This window comes from Herpailurus yagouaroundi, unplaced genomic scaffold, assembly GCF_014898765.1.
Source record: "Herpailurus yagouaroundi ecotype Mexico unplaced genomic scaffold, PumYag 187, whole genome shotgun sequence".
Taxonomy (NCBI): Eukaryota; Metazoa; Chordata; class Mammalia; order Carnivora; family Felidae; genus Herpailurus; species Herpailurus yagouaroundi.
In genome coordinates this window covers 9,807,908-9,833,777 of record NW_024412418.1, presented here as the reverse complement: position 1 = coordinate 9,833,777, position 25,870 = coordinate 9,807,908, and the positions used below count along the sequence as shown (strand labels likewise).

The following is a 25,870-nucleotide window of genomic DNA, read 5'->3' as shown; positions in this document are numbered from 1 at the left end:
CCCCCCCCCCAAGACCTTGGAGAGAATAGATTAGATTTCTTCATTTTTTTCCTCAAATTTGTTGTTGAGGAGTGCTTGGCTGGTTCAGTCGGTAGAGCATGCTACTCTTGATCTTGAAGTTGTGAGTTCAAGGTATATATCAGACTGTCTTTTGGGGTGGCTGTTCTGAAGTTCTTGACCAGACCTAAGTTAGGCATGACAAGTAGATGAACTTGATTTCTCTTACATGTAACCTACCGAGGAAGGTGGTGAGGCTTCTTTGACTGAAGCATTACTGTTTAGGCCTTTATGGAAGTATTTAATGCCTTGAGGAAGAAAGTATTCACCAGGAGACTCTGGCTCAAATTATGACTTTATTGTAGTGTTACTGTGATAAGCCTAGTGGCTTAAAAGCAGCATAACTTCTTAGTGGGGAGGGACTTATTCATCAGAGTGAGTGAAATCCAAGTCTCTTTGTTCTGAAGGATTTTACTGACTTCTTATCTGAAGAATATTGTTAAAAGCTTAAACTGTATGAATTAAGTTGAAACAAGCCAAATAATCTACACCCTCCCTGGATACTTATCTACCTAGATGTGTATAGATTTGTACCATTCAGAAGTAAATTGTTAGAATTACCAAGTAGATCTCCTTACAACTCTCACTTTTATCAGGCCTGAGTTCTAGATTTCAAAGACACTCTAAGTGCTATTGTCCTACTAGTGTGTTTGCATACTGTTTATAAGCTAAGGAAATGTTGGATTTAGTTATTACTCTACCAGTTGAATGTGTATAATCATAAGATATGGCAAAAGCTAATATTTCTTATTTTGAGCTATAGGACTGTTCCAATTTGGAACAGTTTAAGTAACTTCAAGCCTACAGGCATTTATGAGATGTAAATTTCTTACATGGGAGTAAAGGGAATGTGATGGTTTATGTTGAAACATAAAACAGTTGTATAGACTGGGCAGTTATCATTTGAATGTTAGCTAGTCCATCCACATTAAAAAGAAAAAGCCATGGGGCACCTGGGTGGCTCAGTCAGAAAGTGTCTGAGTCTTGATTTTGACTCAGGTCATGATCTTGCAGTGCATGAGCCCCACGTCCGGCTCTGTGCTGATAGCACGGGTTACATAACATATCAGAAATAAGAATCTCATAACTATAGGATCAGCTTTTTCCTTGATCTGATTAATGATTAGGATTAAGAACTGGCCAAAAAGTCAGGGAACTTTAGTTCTGTTTCTTTGCTGCTTCTAGTTGTTTTAAACTTGTACACATTATTTAGCTTCTACTAATAGGAGAATGGTCAGGGTTTTGATATCCCAGAGGCCACATAGCCAGACTTAATGACTGTTGTGGTCTGTAAGGCTTAGAAGCTCAGGTGATTGAAAGGTGGCTGATGGCAGTGGAGAGTGCAGAGAATTGCCATTCTCTATATGAGGGTTGACTTGGGCACAACATAGAGCTGATTCCATAGCATGTTCTTTTTGGGAAACATCAGGCAGACGGGCTTGGGCTAAGAGGCTGGTTAAGGAATAATGAAAAATAAAGTTGGATTCTGCATGATCAGATTAATGAGGAACGACTCTTTGGAGTATTTGTGTATGCACTGTGCATTATTGCTAATGTGAGTGTTGTAGATGGTTCCAGGTTTATAATTCACGTTCTGTTGTATAGTGGGTTAATGTTCTGGCAGTTAGACTTAGGGTGGTGTGACCATATGCAAGTCACTTAAGCTCTCTTGAAATGGTTTATTTGTAAAATTAGATGCTATAATAAGCTGTTATTTACTGTAACCCTCATTTAGTTGCTGGGGCAGCTACTAATTGTGCTCAGTAGAGTGCTGGGGACAATTCAGATAGTGTCTGTAAAGTGCTTGCTACTGTGTTTGGCACATATCAGGTACTCAGTATTAGATACATGGAAAGGGGCTGTTCTACTCATAGGAGCAGTCCAAACTCAGGTTCCTCTGTATCCTGTTGTGTAAATTGAATGCTGTACCGGTTGGAGTTTTGCTTCCTAAATTCAAGGGATGGTACAACAAGAGAAATAGCAATTTGTTTTTCTGGTCTAGCCCGTGGTAAAAAGCTAATCTTTACTAACTTTTGAAAGAGGGTTTTTGTTTTTTTTTTAATTGAGGTAAAATTCTCATATCATAAAATGAACCATGAACCATTTTAAAGTGTACAATTTAGTGAGATTTAGTACCTTCACAATGTACAACCATCACTTCTACCTAGTTTCAAGACATTCTTATCACCTCGAAAGGAAACACCATACCCATTGAGCAGTCACTCCCTGTCCCTCTTTCTCCTGTTCCTGGCAACCACTAATCTTTCTTTTTTTTTTTTTTTTTAATTTTTTTTTTCAACTTTTATTATTTTTGGGACAGAGAGAGACAGAGCATGAACGGGCGAGGGGCAGAGAGAGAGGGAGACACAGAATCGGAAACAGGCTCCAGGCTCCGAGCCATCAGCCCAGAGCCCGACGCGGGGCTCGAACTCACGGACTGTGAGATCGTGACCTGGTTGAAGTCGGACGCTTAACCGACTGCGCCACCCAGGCGCCCCTAATCTTTCTTTCTCTGTGGATTTATCTATTCTGGATGTTTCATATAAATGGAATCATACAGCTTGTGATCTTTGTACCTGGCTTCTTTCACTTACTATAATGTTCATATATATGGTTCATCCATATTTTAACATGTGTCAGCACTAAATTCCTTTTCATGGCTGAATAATATTTCATGATATGCGTATACCACATGGGGTTTATCCATTTCCCAGTTGATGGACATTTAATCATTTCCACCTTTTGGCTATTGTGACTGGCACTGCTACAAACATTCATGTACAAGTTTCTGTTTGAATACTTGATTTCAGTTCTTTTGACCATATATGTAGAAGAGGAAGTATGGTGTCACATGGGAATTCCACGTTTATCCTTTTGAAGAACCACTGAACTGTTTTCCTCAGCAACCGCACCTTTTTACATTCCTACAGCATGTAGTAGGGCTCCAGTTTTTCCACATCCTCACCAGCACTTGTTATTTTCCATTTTCACTTTAAAATAATTATGGCCAAACTAGTTTGCCATTATAGTTTTGATTTGCATTTCCCTAATGATGCTGAACATTTTTTCCTGTGCTTGTTGGTCATTTGTATACCTTCTTTGGATAGATATCTCTGGAAATCCTTTGCCCATTTTAATATGGAGTTGTCTTCTAATTGTTGAGTAGTTAGGAGTTCTTTATATATTCTGAATCTGGACCCTTATTAGAGCTATGATTTACATATTCTCCCATTCTTTGGTTTGTCTTTTCACTCTCTTGATATGGTCCTTTGATGTTCAAGAAGTGTTAGGTTTTTTGTTTTTTTTTTTTAAGATTTTATTTTTAAGTAATCTCTGAACCCAACGTGGGACTTGAACTCCGGACCTTGAGATCAAGAGTCACACACTCCAGGGGCACCTGGTTAATGGGTCAGTTGGGCATCCAACTTCAGCTCAGGTCATGATCTTGCAGTCTGTGAGTTTGAGTCCCACATCAGGCTCTGTGCTGACAGCTCAGAGCCTGGAGCCTGCTTCAGATTCTTTGTCTCCCTCTCTGTCCCTCTTCCATTTACACTGTCTCTCTCTCTCTCTCAGAAATAAATAAACATTAAAAAAAAAAATTAAAAAAAAAAAAGTCACACACTCCATGGACTGAGCCCCTAAGAAGTTTTAGTTTTGATGAAGTCCACCTTGCCTATTTTTCTTTTGTTGTTTGTACTTTTAGTGTCATAGCTAACCTTAGTTGCTCATTTAGTTTTCTTTCTATACTTTCACTTTCTAGTGTTTCTTGTCTGTTGCTAACATTTATTGGGAATTTAGTATGTCTCAAGTTGTGTGTTAAGTACATTGTATTATGTATCCTGTTTCACTCTCAAACAATCTTGAATGATGAGTACTATTATAAAGATTATTTTATTACTTTTTTACAATACTATACTATCTGTCCCATAGTCATTGTCTTCACTTTACAAATAAAGAAATGGAGACTAGCCTCTGATAGATAGCAGAGTTGGGATTTGAACCTGGACTTGAACTTTGAATGTGGTCTGATTTTTCTGCCCATGTTCTTTTTTTTTTTCTTTTTTTTTGAGAGAGAGAGAGAGAGAGAGAAAAAGCAAGTGCATGCATGAGTGGGGGAAAGGGCAGAGAGAGAGAGAGAAAGAGAGAGGGAGAGGGAATCCCAAGCAGACTCCATGCTGGCAGCACAGAGCCCAGTGCGGGGCTGGCTTGATCTCACAAATCATGACCTGAGCCCAAACCAAGAGTCCCACGCTTAAAGACTGAGCCACCCAGGTGCCCTGCCCCCTTTCCTCCCACTCATGTTCTTAACCACTTCACATGCTGATTTTGTACGAAAATAGCAAAAGTCTCAAGTCCTTCCTCTGTAGGTAAGGAAAAATTGTTCTACCCTGGAGGTCTTCCATCTGAGCTAATAATTAAATTTACATGAAATGGTTTAACAGGAGAAAAAACTCAGTGTTTTATTACATGTACTTGGAGGCCCAGTATTGAAATTGAGACCCAAAGAAATGACCAAGGCAGGCAGCGTTTATACTTTTTGGGCAAAGAGACAATTATATTTGTGAGGAATTGTTGGGATAAAGAAAACATGTTTGGTAGCTTTAACCAGTATGGAATTGTAAACAGAATTTGGGCTGAGATAGTAAAAAAGTAACAGGTCTGTTTCTACAGCTTTCTTGGTTTTAAAGTTCCTGTCTGGTGATAAGGATGTCTTTTTATTTCTTCTTGCAGGGAGGGTAACTTTCATGTGGGAAATTTATTTCCTGTTCTCAGAGGGACAGGGGAGAGTCTGAGTGTCCCTGCACCAGCTGTTTCTTCAGTAACTTTTAAAAAAATAATCAATATGCCAAAGCGGCACGTTTGGGGGCAGCCTGCCCTTGGCCTCGACCCCACTGTGGTGTCTTCCTAGGTTTATGATCCAGGAGTGGTAACTTCTCTGTTCCCGGTCAGAATTCCCACACTCATGATACCCTTTCCACATTCCCTTCCCATTTTGGGTATTCCCAAAGGAAACCACAAAGGCGTCTGAATGCACTAACTCACTGAGGCATAAGGATTAATAGCCTTTTAATTCTTACACAAGGGTTTGCATTTTTACAGAGGATGTAACATGAACTGAAATGAATCATTATCTGGAAAGGTTTTCAGTTAACCAAGCAAGTGCAAAAGTCAGGCAGAAGATATTTTGGGGTTGAGGTGCCACCGCAAGAGATAGAAGTAAGGCCTTGCCAGGAAGTTCACCCACGGGATTAGCTGCCTTAACCAGATTTTGCTTCAGTTTCTCCTTTTTCTCTGTCCTGAACCAAGGTGCTTTGAATGTTGTTTTATTTTGGTTTTCCTGTTTGTTAGTTCTTTAAGTGATAAACTCTGTCTGCAGTGTCTGGTTGAGTCAAGATAGGAAGAGGAAGGAGGGGTGAGAGAGGACCTCTCTCCCTGGTGGGCCAACTGAGTGGGAAAAGGGGCGGCTCTATTGGGATAGCACCTTTGGGAGCTGTGCATTTTCTTTCTGTAGTAATATACTCTGTGTTCAGGAGATTGAGCCCCACAGGGTTGTGGGAAGTGCCCACACTATCTGGGTTAATGCATAATCTGATTATTTTTCCTGTAAAATTATTTTTTATTAAAACATGGTTAGGAGACTAAGTTATAGTTGTCTTATTTTGCATCCCTCTCACTGCCTCTCTTGGATAAAAATGCAGGAAGTTGCTGCCGTTTTATTAACCTGCAGCCTGCATGCTTCTCTTTGTTCTTTGTTAAATATGAGCTGGCATGTGTTAGACTACGTTAGCATTTGCTCTTTGGGACTTCAGTGGTTTCTAAATTCAGCACTGCTAAGCCCTTCCCGGTTTGCTTGAATCAATTGAGACTGCTATTTTTAGCAACAAAAGGGAATTGAAATAGCAATTTTCTTTCCATGTAATAGATCCCCAAGAGGAATACTGATGCAAGCTCTCTGCCATTTTCTCTTCTTCCCATCCCCCAAAAGCACTCAGAGGAAAGGCAGCTGTCATGGTTTGCGGCAGTATTAATCTTTAATCAATTGAGTGTTTTCTGCATTCAGGTGTTCAGGGAGAAAAAAAAAAAAGGGTAAGGAGAAGGAACCTGCCTAGAATAACTAAGTGCTTATGCATGGGCTGTGCAGTCAGAATTTGGTGGGTAGTGGCAGAGAATAGTCAGAAGAGCTAAAAATAGCGTATTTGCTTTCAGTGTTCCTCTAGTCTATTTTTGATGTTTGATTTTGATAAGGTTGATTTGGTTCTTACTAAAAATATCTGTTCTTAGCAAGTTGAGGACAAAAAGAGTAGAATATTTTTAACCTACACAAACTAAAGTATTTTTGTTGACTGTATAAAATCTGGAAGCTGAGTTCTGGTCAGTTGCCAGTATTTTATATAATCTGTAACAAGCTAGACACTTCTGGATGCCAACTTGGGATATTCTTTATAGTTGTCAGTTTCCATCTTCACAAAGGCTTGCAAATTTGGGTTCTGGTGTTATATTTATATATGAAGACAGAAACCTTTTTTTTTTAATCTCCCATTTCCCTCTCCCTTCTTTACTTCCTCTACCTCAGTTCTGGCCATCATACATACTCTCACAAAAGGGTTATGGGCGATACCTGTAGCTTTTTTCTGTGTATTGTTGCAAACTAACTTTGCCACTCACTCCATAGCAAAATGGAATTTGAGGACATTCGGTGTTAATTGAAGAAGCAAATCTTAATGACAACAACAGTGAATTGTCACCACTTTGGTAATTTGCCATGCCTTTTACTAAACCAAAATGGTTCATCTCCCCTCCCCCTTAATCCTGCTTTGGATTTGTTCACATCGTATCCCCTCTGGCACATTATGAATGAAGTAGTTCTCTGCCATTGAAAATCATCTCTTTTCAAAGACAGCCTCAGATTCATCTACAGAAAATGTGTATCTACAGATTCATCATAAATAAAGTTAAATTTCTCTCTGTTAAATTTCTTAAATTTCATTTTAGATCACTGATTCTTGATGTTGAGAGGTGCTATGGAGTATATGGGGTTGTGTATAGTAGGCAATTCCACCTTATTTCTAAAAAAAGAGTTGACAAAACAGTGGGTAGTATCCTAAGAGGCTGGTTTTCCATTCATAATTTTTTTTTCATTCATTCACTCATTCATTCATCCAGCAAAACCTCATTAATCATATACTTGTTGCCAGGCACTGTGCTAGCAGTTAGACTGGGTGACCCAGACAGACCCTTATGTAAACCTTTGTGATGAATGTCATGAAGGGGGTAAGTACCGAGTGCTGTGAGGGCAGAAAGCTATGAGATTCTGTTAGTGTAGAAGGAAGGCTTAATGGGAGAGGAGGTGTTCGAGTGAAGACCTCAAAGATGGGAGGGAGATGCTGGTTGAAGTGAAATTGGGACTAGAACAGTTGTGAGAGAGAGCTTGGTACCTCGGAGGAACTGGAAACATTTCAGCATGTCCAGGGCAGTGAGTGGTAGGAGGAAAGTAGTGGACATAAGATAAGCCCATGGAAGACCTTATGAAGAATAGGGACAGTGGGAAGCCATTGACTAGTTTTAGGCAGGGAAGTGATGTCAGATTTGCCCTTTGGAGGGATCACTTTGCGGTGAATTGAAGAGGAATAGGAATGGGAGCAGGTGAATGATTTAGTAGACTGCTGGAGTAGTTATTGTGAGAGATGAATGATGGTAGCCCCGGGTGGTGGCAGTGGGGAGAAGCGAATGGATTTGTGTTTCAGGTTTTATATAATTGGCAATAGGGAAACATTATCACTTCTTGACAGAAGAATGAGATCATAAAAATGGTGTTTGAGAAAGAGAATTCTTAACTATGTAGGGTATGAATTGAGTGAGAAAGGACTGAAAGGGTCGTTGGATGAGTCTGTATATGTTGGGATGATAGCTTAGGTTGGGGTGATAGCTATTGTGAGAATATGAATGAGGTACATTGAACACATATTCTTGTAATCATGTGAATAATAAATATTTTGGTTTAATAATTAACTTTATTGACAGCTTAGTCTTGCTTTTCTGTGCCTATAATCGTAACTTTAACAAGACAGAAGTTTTTCACCCAGTTTAAAGGAGACTAGAATTTCTGTGTATGTTTGATTCTCTGTGGGAAGCAGTAAAAAAGGAAATGATTAGTTAAAAAAAAAAAAAGTGGCATGGTAATTCCATGGAGTCCTCAGGAACCTTGATTCCTGTGAGTATGTTCCTTCATCTTAGCCCATCTTCTACCCTCAAAGTTACTTGTGATTCAAGACTGCCGGACTTAACAGCCATCGCTTGGGAATTGGCCAGATGAAGGTTAAAAGGGGCCTCTCCCTGCTGAGTAAGATTCCTATGAGCTGCCTTTCTCAAAGACCCTCGTATTCCTGTTTGCATCTTATTTCCAGAATCTAATCACATGGCCACCCACACCTGGCTGCTGGGGAGTTTGGGAAGTAGGGTCTACGTTCCAGGCCATAGCTGTTAGCAAAGAAGGAAGGGGAGACCGTTGCTAACTGGACTCTGGCCCAGATGTGCATATCACATGAGAAAGATGGGTCCCTGGGGTTGTTTCTCTACTTTGTGCCTTATTTCATTGTGGCTTTCATTTTAAGAAACCCAACAAAACCCAAGCAAGACTGCAAATATGAATGATTTGGGAGTTGCTCTTTGCTTCTTTGGTTTCCATTGCAAGGTGGTAGGTATTTCAGGGTGGTTAGTGCTTATATCAAATGTTTCCCAAAAGATAGACCAAAAGATGATCTTAGGTACTACATTGATGAACTAAAAAAAAATTTTAATAGTTATGTATATACATATTTTACACTAATATTCTGTTTATATTAATTGAAACTGGTGGTCTTTTACAATAACCAAGTAATTCAGTAAATAGTAATCAAGTCAGTTTTCAATTAAATTTTATTTTTAAGAAATCTGTTTTTTTGTTTTTTTTTAATCTTTTAAATTTTATTTATTTATTTTTGAGAGATAGAGCACGAGCACATGTTAAGTGACCTTTGGAAGTAGGGTTAAGCAATGCTACACTGATTTTTGGTAACCTGGAATAGATAAAGAGTCTGCTCTCTCAATTTACACCATCTTTCTATTCATGGTGGGAAAGCACTTCTTTGTTAAAAAGGGAGGACATGCACATGGGCAAAAAATACCAACAATAAGAAGGATAAAAAAATAATAATCTATTTCATGTTTTTTCCCAATGCCCCAGAAGCAATGCTAATAGACTTTTGATTTAAGATATGGTATGCTTTGATTAGCTTCCTAAAATTAATGATGATGAGTTGACTCCCCAGACAATATGGTATCATCTTAATAGTGAGAATCACACTATTATTTTATAAAAGTAAAAAATTAATGAAGTCGATTAGGGGATTTTTCTGTCCCAACTACCAGCGGCTACCTCTGCTGCTACTGTTGGAAGATATGTAGCTTTAAAGCTAAGAATGGCTCTTTCAAAGTAAAAGCAGCAGGATGATCCTTGTCTCCATTGCCTGTGTCTTAAATAAATACATTAAAGTTCTCTTTTTGCATCGCATAAAATGTTTATGATTGAAATTTGACATGACTGAGTCATGTTTGTATGTCGTTCAAACACTTACCTATCATATGACATAGAGAACTAAAGAATTTGTCATTTCCTTTGATAGAAATGATCGCTGATCCCCCATTGCCTGGCCATTGTAGGTGACTGATTATTGTAGAACTATAGTGGTGCTTACTGGGATGACTAAGGGAGCCTGTGAATTTCCAACTTTATTTTTTACTTCTTTGTGCCCATAAAAATGATTTTTATACTTTACAATTTTCTCAGAAAAAAAATGTACTTGTGAGGTCATGTTTGGCTCATGTATAACTATGCAACTCTAGATTTGATTTTAATTATTAGAATATAGAAAAATGATATTATCATCTATCTAAAAAATCAGGCTATATTTTTAATATTTGCACTATTTAAAGTCATATTGTTTCTGCTTAATATTTGAAGTCCTAACTGTGGAATGGATGACTTATTGAACACCTAATAGAGTGGATCTTCTACATTGTTGTAGTCTCTATAGCTGTGCACATAATAGTTTCTAAAAACTGTTAATTTGATTTAAATTTGATAGTCAATAGAAGAAGATGATAGGAAAAAAATTCTTGCTGGGAGCATAAAGCCAAGTTTTTTTTGAGAAGAGTGTTTAGTATCTTGTTCTCAATTAAAGTTAGTCTACTTTTAGTATAATATGTTTAAGAGGAAACTTGGGTAACTTACAGTTTTAAAATGACCAAATTGCTATATTTCTAGCCTTTTATTTCTTGGAAATCCTCTCTAAGAATTAGGAGAATGAGAAAAAGAGAGCTCCATTTTGATGAAACTAGGGAACTTCTGAAATCCCTCATTGCCCAGTCACCGCAAATGAAGGTGGAAGAGTGGTAACTGACTTCAGAGAGCGGAGACCACAGAGTGCTCACAGACAGTCCACCATTAGGAAGCAGGAAGCATACAGATTTGCTTTTGGATCCCAGAAAAGCACAGCAGTTGGAAGTGTCAGGTACTTCAAAAGACAGGGGTGGGGAAGGGCACTGAGCCAAATGTGCTTGAGACTCAGGAAAATTGGGCACAACAGAAGGCAGAGGTGAGATACCTGACTGAGAACAGGGGTTGAATAAAAAATCTGCAAACTACCCAGCAGCCAAAAGATTTAAATTGGGAAATGCTTCTTAAGAGATATTGAAGGGTCTCAGAAAAGACAAATACTTTTATGGAATCCCTAATAAAAAAGGTCATTTGTCCTTTGATTACCCTAGAGTGAGGCTAAAAGTGTAATCACCCCACATGTGCACACTAATTGCTATATTAATGCTTCCAAGATGAGACAGCCAAATCAGTCAAAAGGAAAGTAGAGGAAACAGAATATAAGGAGTAGAAGAAAATATAAATGTAGTTGACCCTTGAACAACGTGGGAATTAGGGGCCCTGTGCAGTCGAGAGCCTGCGTGTAACTGCTGACTCCCCAATAACTTAATTACTAATAGCCTGCTGTTGACTGGAAGCCCTACTGATAACAACAGTTGATTAACATATTTTTGATATTATGTGGATTAGCTGACTATATTCTTACACTCAGCTAGAGAGGAGAAAATGTTTTTTTTTTTTTTTTAAATTTTTTTTTTTCAACGTTTTTATTTATTTTTGGGACAGAGAGAGACAGAGCATGAACGGGGGAGGGGCAGAGAGAGAGGGAGACACAGAATCGGAAACAGGCTCCAGGCTCCGAGCCATCAGCCCAGAGCCCGACGCGGGGCTCGAACTCCCGGACCGCGAGATCGTGACCTGGCTGAAGTCGGACGCTTAACCGACTGCGCCACCCAGGTGCCCCGAGGAGAAAATGTTTTTAAGAAAATCTTAAGGATGGGCGGGGGGTGCCTGGGTGGCTCAATTGGTTAATTACCTGACTCTTGATTTTGGTTCAAGTCATGATCTCTTGGTTCATGGGATCAGGCTCTGTGCTGGGCATGGAACCTGCTTGAGATTCTGTCTCCCTCTCCTGTTTGCATGCATGCAAGTGCTTGCATGCTCTCTCTCTAGAAAAATTTTAAAAAATCATAAGGAAAGGAAAATACATTTACCATATTATACTGCCTTTGTATAAAAAAAATCTGTATATAAGTGAACTTGTGCAGTTCAAACCCCTGTTGTTTAAGGACCAACTGTATATAAATAAAATATAATTAATATCCTCAGAGATAAGAGAAGATAATGGGTTTATAATAACAAGATGCTCTTTAAAAAAAAAGGTACAAGCAATCAGAGTAGAGGAGAGCTCTTCAAAATTAAAAATTTGACCCCTAAAATTTAAAAGACATATAATAGAAAGTTTGGAATATAAAACTGACAAAATTTCCAAGAAAGTAGGACAAAAAGAAAAGTATGATTAATAGAGAAACTGTTAAATCTAAATTCTTATTAGGGGCGCCTGGGTGGCTCAGTTGGTTAAGCATCTGGCTCTTGATTTCAGCTCATGTCATGATCTCATGGTTTGTAGGTTTAAGTCCCATGTCAGGCTCCATGTGGAGCCTGCTTGGGGATTCTCTCAACCTCTCTGTGCCCCTCCCCTGCTCACATACCTGTGGACATGTGCTCTCTGTCAAAAATAAATAACTAAACCTTTTTAAAAAATCTAAATTCTGATTAATAAGAATTATACGTTTTTTTTTAATGTTTATTCATTTTTGAGAGACAGAGGCAAATGGGGGAGGGGCAGAGAGAGAGGGAATTTGAAGCAGGCTCCAGGCTCCAAGTTGTCAGCACAGAGCCTGACGTGGGGCTTGAACATATGAACCATGAGATCATGACCTGAGCTGAAGTCGACACTTAACTGACTGAGCCACCCATGTGCCCCTGATTAATAAGAATTGTAGAAAGAGAAGTGGTGTAGAAAGAGAAGTGGTGAAGAAATTATCCAAGAATTAGTGGAAGAGAATTGCCAGAATTGAAGATCATGGATTTTAAGGCCCACTAGTATCTAGCACCAGTGAATGGAAAAAAAAAAACCACTGAAAGATACATTATCATGACAGAGTGTTAAAGATTAAATGATAATTCTAAAAGCTCCATGACAAAAAAGCTGGTACTTACAAATGATCTGAACTCAGAATAGTGAAACACATGTTAAACATTATTGGTGCTGGAAGACAGTGGAGAATTGTCTTCAATATTTTTGTTAAAAATTATTTCCTGCTGAGAATTTTATACCCAGTTGAACTATTATGTGTGAAGTTAGAATATATAGACTTAAAAAAAAAAGATACAATCAGAAAGTTTCTCCTAAACTGTCAAAAAACTGTCTCTTAAATTGTCACATGAAGAAACATGACAACTAAATAGGATATTCTGGATGGCATTGTAGAACAGAAGGACATTCAGTAACAAGAATATCTGAAAAAGATACAGGCTTTTGTTAATAATATAGTAGCCCCCCTTCTTTTATGTATATATGTATGTATGTATTTTGAAAGAGACAGATTGTGAGTAGGGGAGGGACAGAGAGAAAGGGAGAATCTGATGCAGGCTCTGCTGTCTGCATAGAACCCAACTCAGGGCTCGAATCCACAAACCATGAGATCATGACCCGAGCTGAAGTCAAGAGTCAGAAGCTTAACCAACTGAGCCACACAGGCACCCTGTCCCCCCTCTTATTTGAGATTTTGCTCTTCACTGTCAATTACCTGCGTCAACTGTGGTCTGGAAGCAGGTGATCCTCCTCCTGCCATATTGTCAGAAGGTCAGTAGTAGCTTGACACTATGTCCTAATGCCTACATCGTTCACCTCACTTCATCACGTGGACCTTTTATCATCTCACATATCACAAGAAGAAGAAGGGTGGGTACAGTACAATAAGGTATTGTGAAAGAGAGAACACATTGGTATAACTGTTATTATGGTATGTTAGAATTGTTCTATTTTATTGTTAAGTTTTTAATCTCTTACTATGCCCAATTCATAAGTTGAACTTTATCATAGGTATGTATTTATAGGAAAAACCATAGTATATATAGGATGTGGTATTATCCACAGTTTCAGGCATCACTGGGGGTCTTGGAATGTATCCCTGGTGGAAAAGAGGGGACTACTGTAATGTACCAGTATTCATTGATGAATTGTGACAAATATAAGATGTTAGGAATAGGAGAAACTGACTTGGAGTATAGGGATCACCCTGTATTATCTTCACATTTTTTTTGGTAAGTCTAAAATAAAAAATTTATATACAAAAATGTTTACAAAAATGTGTCTTCATGTATCCATTGTTGGAAAGCTTCTGGTGGGTGTGCTTCCTAATGAGAGACTAGAACAAGATCTAGAAAAGAAGAGCTTCAACATTGGAGAGAGAGGCCAAGGGAATTCTCATGGTTAGGTTCTAGAATAATAGCTGTGCAGCAGAGTAGCCATTCCAAGGAGGAGCAGGATAAAAGCTGGAGGGCTCAAGGGAAGTAATCTCTAAGGGGGAAAAAAAAGAATGGAACACATTCATGGGATTGATTGTGTGGAAAATTGTATCGAGAGACTGTTAGAAAATGGGGGAAATTTTAAAAAGAAAACTATGGAAATGGAAGAAAAAGGCAGTTTTAACTACAGGAAAAGAAAAATGTTGACCAAGAAGGGAAAGGTAATTATACCATACTATTTGCTTCAGTAGTGAATATTATATTTATCTAACCACAGTAATTGTTGTATAATAAAGAATATGAAAAGCCATCATCCCTGGTTTCTGCTGGGGAGAATCTAAATCCTTGGAATTTCCTGAATGATAGGATTGTCTTTGTTATTCACAATTGGCCCTGATACTTTATGCCAATGAGATGACTCATGGTAGGACCTAGATAGCTTCAAGATGGGGCTGGTCATGCCAGAAAGACCAATCATTGATTAGAAGATTGGGGATTTGAGTCATTTGATGATATCAGCTCAACCTTCCAACCTCTGGGAAGGGAAGGGGGGGGGTGGAAGTTGAGTTCAGTGACATGGTCCGTGATTCGGTCAACCATGCCTTTGTAATGAAACCCAATAAAAACTCTGGACACTGAAGTTTGATGTAGCTTCCTAACTGGTGAACACATTGATGTGCTGTGAGGGTAAAATGCCCTGATTCAGGCAAGGCATGGAAGCTCTACATTCAGGACCCTCCTAGACCTCACCCCATGTGGCTATGCATTTGGTTCGTTCTGATTTATTTAAAAACTGTAATTACAAGTTGTGAAGTTGTCCTGAGTTCTGTGACTTGTTTAGTGAATTACTGAACCTGAGGGGTTGTGGGAACCCTTAATTTTATAGTCAGTTAGTTAGAGTATGGATGCCTGTTGGGATGTCTAAACTTGTGGCTGATGCCTAAAGTGTGGGCAGCTTTGCTAGGGCCCATGTCCTCTGGTTTATGTCAGAATTGAGGTGCATTATTATAATAATGTACACACTGACTATTGCCAGAACCTTATGATATAACTTCATTAGAAGGAGGGGGACAACAAAGGGGAATGGGAGTTCTCATCAACTGTAATAAGTAATATAAAAATTAATGGATCAGGAGATAACAGTGTGAGCACAGGATTTAGAACAAGGATGATAACATAAGGAAAACCAACTGAAACGATGAAAATGGTTACTTCTGGAGCTGGAGCAGAATGGGGTGCTATGATGCAGAAGGGTGGGGTGAGGTAATGCGGTTTTTCACTTTAAACCTTTTGTAACTCTTTTCTTTCTCAAACCAAGTTCATGTATTGCTTCAATCTACATACAATTATGTAAAAAAGAAGAGGCTTGACTGCAGGCTCAGTAGTTCATCAGGAAACACTCGGACATTGATTGAAATGTGTGTGCACAGGGGTGCATTGGGGGGTACACTTAGGAATAACCTCTGTACGGAAGCACCAGAAGCAGAATAGGACAGGCAGATGTGCAACTGTGACGCAAGTGTAGCAGAGGTCACAGCTGATCCCATGGGAATTTCTGAACCTTGCGTAGCCCTTCAGAGATGCCTAAGTGAAGTAAAGGAGTCAGACCTTTGTCCCCAAGTGTGGACCAGTCATTAGACATACTGCCCAGGGGAGGGGCTATAACCTTGGGCAAGGCAGCTCTCTTTGTCTGAGGACAGTTCTTGGTTGGTACTCAGCAGATAACACTCCTAGTGGGGGGTTGACTGAGAACCTTTGTGCTGGAAGGGGGGTATGTGGTTGGTGCTCTAACAGTATCTACTATAAACTCCAAAACCAGAGACTCTGGAAAAGGAAGACTTGATATCCATTAGGCAAATTTTATAATCTCTAGTCCTTCCAATATTCTGGGCTTTCCAGGACTTTTAAAGTATGATAGGGCCAGCTGGGTGGCTCAGTTGGTTAAGGGTCCGGCTTCGGCTCAGGTCATGATCTCATGGTTTGTGAGTTCGAGCCCTGCATCAGGCTCTCTGCTGTCAGCACAGAGCCTGCTTCAGATCCTCTGTCCCCCTCTCTCACTGCCCCTCCCCCCCAAATAAATAAACATTAAAAAAGAGTAAAGTATGATAGATATGCCGGTTTGATAAGTGTGGGGTTGGCAATTTAAAAGCACACATACACTTGTGCACGCACATACACATGCGCTCCACTGTCATCTGTATTCTTTTGAAATATGTATATTTCAGCTAAAAATCTATCCCTCCCCTGCTTGTGCAAGAGCATGTTCTCTCTCTCACTAAAAAATAAATAAACATTTAGGGGAGCCTGGGTGACCCAGTTGGTTAAGTGTCTAACTTCGGCTCAGGTTATGATCTCACAAGTTAGTGAGTTTGAGCTCCATATCGGGCTCTGTGCTGACAGCACAGAGCCCGCTTTGGATCCTCTGTCTCCCTCTCTCTCTGCCCCTCCCCCCCCCCATTCTCTCCCTCTTTCTCAAAATAAATAAACATTAAAATAAATAGACAAACATACAAAAAAAAGAAAAAAAAAAGAAAAGAAAACCAATTGAGGCACATCCCTAACACTTTGGAGTAGATGGCAATGCTCTGAATTTGTAACAAACATCATTCCAGTATTTCAGAGAGAAGATACCATGATGAAGAGAAATATACTTTCCCATAGAAGAAATCAAATTTTTGGTTGCCCATAATTTTGAAAAATTGAGTTTATTAAGGTGTAACAGGGATAGTAATATGTGCTTAAGTATACATTTTTGAAGTGAATTTTTACATACTCAGGTACCCAAATCAAAATACAGGATATATCCTCCACCCTAGAGGTCCCTTCATGCCCCTTTCTTGTCATCTACCCCCTTACCCAGATGTGACAATATTCTGACTTTCGTCATCACAGATTAGTTTTATCTTTTTTTTTTTTTAAACCTTAATAAATGGAATCACAGCAGTTTGTATACTTTTATGTCAGACTTTTTTCACTTAACATAATATGTGGGAGGTTTGTGCATGTTTCGTGTAAATCAATAGTTCTTTTTTATTGCTATTTAGTATCCCATTATATGAACATACCTCGGTTTACTTCCTTACTCTCTTGTAGATCAGTAGTTGGGTATGTTTACCTGTTATGCATAAATAAAGAGATCATGGGCATTCTTTTGGCAGACACGATGCATTCATACCTCTTGGGAATTGCTAGGTCATAGGGCAGGCACATGTTTAGTTCTGGACATAATGCCAAATACTTTTTTTCTCAGAATGATTGTATCAGTTTCCAGTGCCACCAACAATATGTGAAAGTTCCAGCTGCTGCACAACCATGTCAATACTTGGTATTGCAGTCTTTCAAATTTTAGCCATTGTGGTGGGTATTCAGTCTTAAATTTGAACCACTGGTGTGGCTGCATCTTTTACATCAAAGTATTACACAGGTCTTCTTGTGTATAAGTAACTGATGGGTCCTCACGATGATTGGTTCTTCGTTGTACTTCTTCACCTAAACTGTTTTTTTCCTTTCTCAGTTGTCACAGGTAGTACTGATGGAATTGGGAAGTCATATGCAGAAGAGGTAGGTAATTTTCAAGACCTTTCTTTTTGGCTTAAAAATATAAGAACAAATATGGGATGGTCTCTTACAGTAGTTTTGATGTTTGAAGTTAAAAACAAATATAATGTTGCATAGTACAATACATATACTTTGTAATCAGAAACACCATGTTTGCTTAAGCAAAGACAGTTTAAAGTAAATTTTTGTGCAAAAGTGACTATAAAACTTTCTATCCCAGTATGTTGGAAAAAATGTAGTGTAATTTTATTTTATATTGCATGATTATGGACAGTCCTTAGTTTTATTTGTTTATTTTTTTTTAAATGTTTATTCATTTATTTTGAGAGAAAAAGAGCATTGGGGAGGGCAAAGGGAGAGGGGGAGAGAGAGAATCCCAAGCAGGCTCTGCCTTGTGAGTGCAGAGCCGGATGTGGGGCTTGAACTCACAAACTGTGTCATCACGACCTGAGCTGAAATCAAGAGTCAGTCGCTTAACTGACTGAGCCACCCAGGTGCCCTGGACAGTCCTTAGTTTTAAAGTCAGTTGTTTTGAACTATTTTCCAATAGGTGGATTTACTATTATTAGAGTAGTTTTATTTCTAGGCTAGTCCACGGCATCATTTTTTTTTGTTTAAGTTTATTCATTTTGAGAGGCAGAGCATTAGCAGGGGAGTGTCAGAGAGAGAGAGGGAGAGGGAGACACAGAATCCAAAGCAGGCTCCAGGCTCCGAGCTGTCAGCACAGAGCCCAACGTGGGGCTCAAACTCATGAACTGAGAGATCATGACCTGAGCCAAAGTCTGATGCTCAACCAACTGAGCCACCCAGGTGCCCCCATGGCATCATTTTTTAATAAGGACTGTAATTGACAGAAAGATACTGACAGATATAGGCAAAGAGTTCTCAAGTTCTCTTGAATGTCATGAAAGGATAGGGACCATGATAGTATGAGGACGACTGTACAAAGCAGGAGCGTTGATAGTACTCTTTTAAGACAAGCTTCCCTGCCTTCTAGTTCCACTAAGGCACCCAAAGCTAATGATATGGCCCAATTGTGATGACGATCCTGGCAGATCCACTGGATTTCTCATTTGTCATTCCGAAAGAGGTTTTTTTTTTTTTTTGTTTTGTTTTTTTTCCAATCTCCTTTTGTTGTCCCAGGTTTTTATTTTGAGTGTCAAAACTCCAGGAAGGTTGCAAGAAGAATACAACAAATACCCTGTACCTTTCACCTGCATTCACCAGTTATTAACATTTTGTCACATTTAACTTTCATTTACTATTATGGATATTTTTAAGTTAATATTGTTTGCCGGGACCATTTGTGAGTTGCAGACATCCTAACAACTCACCCTTAAAGATTTCAGCATGCATTTTCTAAGAACTAGGAACGTTCAACCTTATAACCACGGTGCAATGGTCACACACAGAAGTTTAACTTGATATGCTATTATATAAAACCTATATATGCAAGTTTCCCAAATTGTTTCAGTAATGGTCTTTATAGCTCTTTTTATTTATTTCTTCATTTGTTTATTTAAGTACTCTCTACACCCAATGTGGGGCTTGAACTCATGACCCCGAGATCAAGAGTTAACATGCTCTTACAATTGAACCAGCCAGGTTTATAGCTCTTTTTGGTTTCAAGATTCAGTTAAGGATCATACATTGCATTTAGGTGTCATGTCTTTTGACTAGAAGAGTTTCCTAGCTTTAAAAAAAATTTTTTTTATAACAATGGCATTTTTGAAAAATACAGGCCAGTTGTTTTGCAGATTTCTCAGTTTGTCTGATGTTTCCTCATGATTAGCTCAGATTAGACATTTTTTAGCAGGAATGCTACCCACATGATATTTTATCTTTCTGAGTTCATTTTATCAGGAGGTACAAGAACTCTCTTGTCCCATTATTATGTTAAGATAAATCATTTATTAAGATGCTACCACCATTCTCTGTTATGAAGGTACTTCTTCCCCTTTGTAATTAATATAGAATCTGTGGGATGATACTTTGAGACTGTATGAAAAAAATATCCGTTTCCCAACAGTCTTTTGTCCAATGGATTTAACATCCATTGACAGTTTTTTCCTAAATTAGTTATTACCATGGTTGTGAAAAAATTGGTAATTTTTGTAATAATATCTTTCCTTCTACATTTACTAGATGCTTCTTTTCTATAATTAAGAGCTCTTGTTTGTCTTTCCTCCTTTGTTAATTTTTTTTTAATTGTAAGCATGGACTCAGGTTCTTTAGTGGTTTTATAGCAGATTAATTTAGCAAATTATTAACCCTTGTTATTTTAATAAAAAATGTTTTTCCATATTTTCTCATTTGCAAAACTGCTCACTACTTAATAAAAACTGACTTTAGGATTCAAGACTGGAATATTAGTTTACTAAATTACTTTTAGTTTAAATATCTGATTTATTGCTCATTTATATACGGTTTAGAATAGTTCACTAAAACGTTTCGTATGTATCAGTGTATTTTTCCTCTGCTTGTCTATTTAGAAACCACATTCCTATAAATCCTACTCATTCTATATAGCACTTACATAGTTCTGTGTATACACACAGAAGGTGTTTTCAGGAAATACTTTATTTTATCCAATCAGCTACCTCAGTTTACCTTTGTTGTCCACAAAACATCATGCCTAAATACAATTTTAAGAATTTCTTCTAGTTTTAGGAATTTATAACATTTTAACTGTAGTTTTCTTTGCCAGTCTTCCAATCTTTATGTATCCAGTCCAAAACAAAATCTTTTTTAAAGCTAGCTTTTAAATTATAGAAGTAATAGATATTTATGATTTTAAAAAACTAAAGCAGTGTAGGTAGGTGCAAAATGAAAAGTAAAAGTCTTACTCCTTCTGAGATCCTTTGACATTTATGTACTTGCTTAATCTAGAAAGATAGCCCTGTGGGGAATTCTTTTGTAGTGTCTTCATTTGGTTTGTCCATTCATTACAACTTAGGTTTATTGGTTTTTTAGTTAGGTATATCATATTATCAGGTTTTCTTAAAATGAGAATATATCTGATTTCTCTCTTTTAATGAAATATACAGGTGATTCAACTCTTCAGTGTTTTTTTTTTTTTTTATTGTTTTCAGTTAGCAAAACATGGAATGAAGATTGTCCTTATCAGCAGATCACAAGATAAACTGAACCAAGTTTCTAGTGAAATAAGTAAGTTTCTCCTTACACCCTCTCCTGCTTTCATGTTTACAAAAGGAATACAGTAATCTAACTTGAATGTTTTCATGTAGGTATCTAGCACTGACATTTATTTATAGCTCAGAAAGCTTTTTTCTTATGTTGTTGAAGGGATGTTTTAAAATGGGGTCATCAGTTTTTTTCAAATTCATATGAGACTGTTAAAATTTCCTTAAAACGTGTTTTACTGACTCAATTAGTTGCTGTTAGGAATCAGAATCTCTGAGTATTTTATCATGTTCTACTTAAATACCTGAATTCTTTTTCTGTTGCTTTATTTCAGTATTCTTGTGCTTTTTTTTTTTACTCTTTGACATTGTTATCTCTAATGTATATCATATATAATTGAAGAAAAATATAAAAGGCAGCCTATCTACATATGGGAAGGAATTTTTGGAGCTTTCTTCTTAGCCAGCTATGCTTAAGACCTGAATTACCATATAGCAAAGATTCTGAACTGACGTTTAATTAACCAAGCAGGTGGATTAAGCCGTACTGTCCGTTTCCTTGGGAGAACATACTGACTGGTGTTCCCAGTGTGCTGTTTGTAGCCCATAGGCTTCTCAGTGTGATGCTGGTGCACTTTTACCCCCACAAGTCAAATTACTTGCTTTAAGAGTCAGCTGAGTTTGTCCACAAACTATGCAGAGCACATTTATTATTTAATGTTCTGCAAACTGATGCAATATTTGTATTAAAAAGAGGAGTTGTTTCTACGAAAACTAATTTGAATGCTGTGAAAAATAGTGAGAAAAGAGAGTTCTTTCCAAAATTACCTGTCAAATTAGCAGTGAACAAGACAAATGCAAAATAATGGCGGAAAATGATAAAAAGTAAGAAATTTGCTCTCCGATTGTTTCATATGTGTTGAAATTTTTGCTGCACTTTAAAGGAACTGAAAACTGCAGTCATAAATGATGCATTACCAGCATGGGTTCTGCAGGAAAGACTGGAATACCAGTCAGCAGATCTCAGTTCAGATGTAAGGCAGGGGTCCTACACAGAGAATGGGTGAATGAATTACATTTATACACAGTTTAAATGAAATAAAATGGTTACATGTATATTTATCATTCTCTAGGATTCCTGCTTTAACTAACTTCTGTGAGTAGCCAACTAACAAACTGGTCCAGTTCTTTCAGATGAGAGAGGCATTCTGCTGTATTTTTTTTTTTTCAGCTTTATTGAGATAATTGACGTAAAACATTATGTGTAAGTATGTTAAATCTTTTTTTTTTTTTTAATCTTTTTGTTTGTTTGTTTGTTTTAAACCTTGCTGGGAGCACAGATCTTTACATCTTTGGCATCTAAGGATTTTAACTTTGAAGGTTTGAACTATGTAAACACAACCCTGAAGGTCCAAGGCATACAGTATTTTGCGGTTTTGCTAAGGTGTGAATTTGAAGTAAGCCATGATACTAATGAGCCAGAGGCAGTTAATTTAGGTAGTAGTTGAACTTAACATATTGCCTAGATCTTAATACTGTTTCTCTCTTAGTTACTTGTGATCATGTATATACTTAACTCTTGTAGTGATAAAAATGTGTTTGTGCATGTGTGTGGGTAAAATTGGCTGCTAATGAAAGCATCTACTGGATGCTGGAAGTAAAGGTTCATAGGTGGAAAATAGAACCTTCGATTAAAGGGCATGTTGAATTTTGAAATGCTGTGATCTGAATGAATCCATCATCTACTTGAAACAAGTAAAAGCTACCTCATGACAGTCTTTTAGAAAGTGCTCCAGCCTGTACAAGAATTGCTCAATGAGTCAGAAGTATACTTTAATGATATTTGGGAATTTATCAACTTGTGATATGAGGTGACATGTGACTGAGGTCAGAGATGTGGTTCTGGATAAAGACAGGATCCTGTTCAAACATTCTCATGAAGGGACAGATGGTGACACACTGAATTGACCTTTATTATGTTTTTCTAGGCATCATATAAGTTAATGAAAGCAGTGGTATCAGCAGACCAGGTCGTCCGTTCTAAGCTGAAGAAATACAAAGAGGAGATTATAGATGCCTGTGCTAGTTTTTAACTCACGTGTAAATCTTCTCTTTGGGAGGATAGTGTTTTTGTGAACATATCTATTCCATGAGAAAGGAGGACCAGAATTTAATGTGGACAAAGACCAACTATTTATGCCTTCAACACATCCTTATTGAATGCCAATGCACCAGATACTGTGCTAGGCAGTCAGCAGAGAGTGGTGAACATGATAGAGACAGCCCTGCTTTCATGGAACTTATGTGCTAGAGGGGGAGACAGAGGAAAAAAAATAGGTAAAAAAGCGAATAAACCAAAACAAACCAGACAAATAAATTAAATACTTGGAGTTTGTAATAGTGCCATAGAAGAAACCAAGGGGAGAAAATGGAGAGGTTCTTACCTTTGTAGCAACGTGGTGAATTCTGTGACTGATGGGGTGTTAAAGGGCCAGACTAATAACCTTTTGCCCATATAATGGCACTTCAGTTATGAAGCTGGAGCCTTAGTGAACAGAGAATCCACTGGGCCCTCTTACAGAGTATCATGGTGGATGGGTTGTATGTGCAAGTTGCACATGATAATTCCACTCCAACATACCTGTTTTCTTAAGCCATTGGGTTTCTGCCTCGGCATTATGACGGGGCAGTTGCAGCTTCCCAGTCTTACTAAATGGAGGGCTGTCATGGGTCCAAGTTTCAATCAGCCAGCAAAATTAACTCTTAGAGCCCCTTCTAGTTGTACATGATAACCATTAAATCTCTGGTAAGTGATTTGTTTTTTAAAAAATATCCCAATCTGGCATTATATTATGTTTTCCTTGATCTAACACTCTTAGAATCATTCTCACACAGATTTCCTAGGTATCTACCAACACAAATGAGCCAACTTTTGCAATTATTTTTGTGTATAAGTTATTACTTTATGGACCAGACTTTATACTTACTCCCCAAAGAATGCTGTGAGTTTACCCTGTTATGAGTAACAGTAGAGATCTTGATCGTGAGGAGAAGAGGAATTCTTCTGCAAGGAAACTGCCCTTAGAGTTATTGTGACGTAAGCGCAGGTTCTTCAACCCAGGGGAAAGGTAATCTCTTCAGACACAGGAGAGCAGGCTTTTTCTATTTCCACTGGCAAGGGAGGCTCAGAATAGCTTGGGGGTTCAAGATCCTTGGCTTCAGCTGAGTTCACCCAGATAATCCCCATCCCAAGTCTTGCTCAGTGCTTTCACTTTCATGCATGAGACATGGTGAGTCTGTGGAGGTCAGCTTGCGTTGTAATTGTGCAACTGGCACAGTTAAATCTGATGTGAGCAAGGTGAGCTCTGTGGCTGTAAGACATCAAGGTTTTTATTCGGGCTGCCATTGAAGTTCTCTGGTTCTCTGTTCATAGATGGGAGCTGAACGTTTAAAGACCCAAGCTTGTCATTTTCTTTCAGTGAGTGCTTCAGTGCATTCAGAAACCATGCCATACCACAATCTTTGTACTCATTTCTGCCCAACTCAAATGTGACAGCCCCTTGGTCCCTTAAGGCATTTCTTCAACGGATACTTTGTTATAATCCATAGCCAGCATTAATTTGATTAATGGTGATGTGGCATTATGGATCAAATCAAACCAATACCAAAGTCCTTTGAAGTCTGTTTTTGGGGATCCCACTCCTGATACCATTTCTGCATCTGTCTGACTTCAATCAGGAAACCTAAGTCAAGCAAGTTAGTTTAACTAGGCTAACTTGTCTCGTCTAGTCCAACTCTTACATTCACTCCAGGAGGTTAAACTCATCCTCCTTCCCTATGTGATTGAAAGAAGAAAAGAGGAAAGGAGGAGATTGAAAAAGAAACCACGTACCAATTGAGAAAAATTAGGGACCTCTTCTGGGCTCTTATCACCTTCTGACTCTCCACTGTTGTAAACTTGGGGATTCTGTTTCTTTAAAAAAAAATAATAATTTTTTTTACATTTATTTATTTTTGATAGAGAGAGACAGAGCACAAGTGGGGGAGGGGCAGAGAGAGAAGGAGACACAGAATCTGAAGCAGGCTCCAGGCTCCAAGCTGTCAGCACAGAGCACGATGTGGGGCCTGAACTCACAAACCGCGAGCTCATGACCTGAGCTGAAGTTGGATGCTCAACCGACTGAGCCACCCAGGCGCCCCTGGGATTCCGTTTCTTTAGAAGCAATTCCTTGTGAGTGTGGAGGACAACCTACGTATCAGAGTTGTTCAGAAAAAATTTTCAAAGGGTTATATATAATTTAGTAGGGAACTAAATGTTTTGCCAACAATGGGTAAATGCTTTCTCAGGATCTACTGCTTAAATGAAATTACACTTCTTTGTAAGGATACCTGTCACCCGTTGAATTAATACAGGCTGAGAGTCAACACATATATAATAAACTTATTTTGTTATCTTTGTTGGCCAGGATTATTAACATATTCAGTATTTTTGTCAAGTTTGATTTGTCCAAGAAAAAAAACCTCCTAATTTTTGAGCTCTGAGGTAATTTTTATTTGCAGTAAAGCACAATGCAAAGAAGACTAGCTTTCAGAACAACCTAGTGGCTCACAGAATAAAGAGATGGTGATATTTACAGTTCCTATTCTTATGTGGCAGTTGGTAATTCTGATTGTGTACAGTTTAATCAGCTTCAGGTTTTAAAAACCACACATCTCTGTTTTTGATTAAAAAAAACCAGATACGGTGTTTCTCTTTTTTTTTTGTTAACTTATGTCAGGGTGCAAAGCTTTGGGATTGCCATGTAATTCCATGATCTCTTGAAATGTAAACCTTTTAGAAATGTAAATCTTACTGGTCTGTAGTCACAGAGGAATAGGGTAAGGTAAAAAAAAAATATATATCAGTTTCACTTTTTCGTATCTTACCTATGATCAAATCTGTATAGTTAAGTGTAGATTTCACCAAATGTTTGTTTCACAATTTCTTGATGTACTAGCAGTACTATTAATATGATGCTTTGTTATATTTAGCTTATTTCATTTTTGTAGGGACAAGGTACTAGTTAACCTTTTTAACTTTCATGTTTAATTAAACCAAAATCACATGATGTTAAGATCAGAGAGTTAATCTTAGCACGTAGCCCCTAGTCATATATATTTTTAT

At 38.1% G+C, this 25,870-nt stretch overlaps 1 protein-coding gene across 1 annotated transcript in view; it reads left to right on the top strand.

Moving 5' to 3' along the window:
* HSD17B12 (hydroxysteroid 17-beta dehydrogenase 12) overlaps positions 1-25,870 on the top strand; it is a 168,088-nt gene that overhangs the window by 42,979 nt on the left and 99,239 nt on the right. The window contains exons 2-3 of the mRNA XM_040495392.1: positions 17,520-17,566; positions 20,656-20,731. Of these exons, the coding sequence (XP_040351326.1) occupies positions 17,520-17,566; positions 20,656-20,731 (123 nt within the window). The remainder of the gene's footprint in view (positions 1-17,519; positions 17,567-20,655; positions 20,732-25,870) is intronic.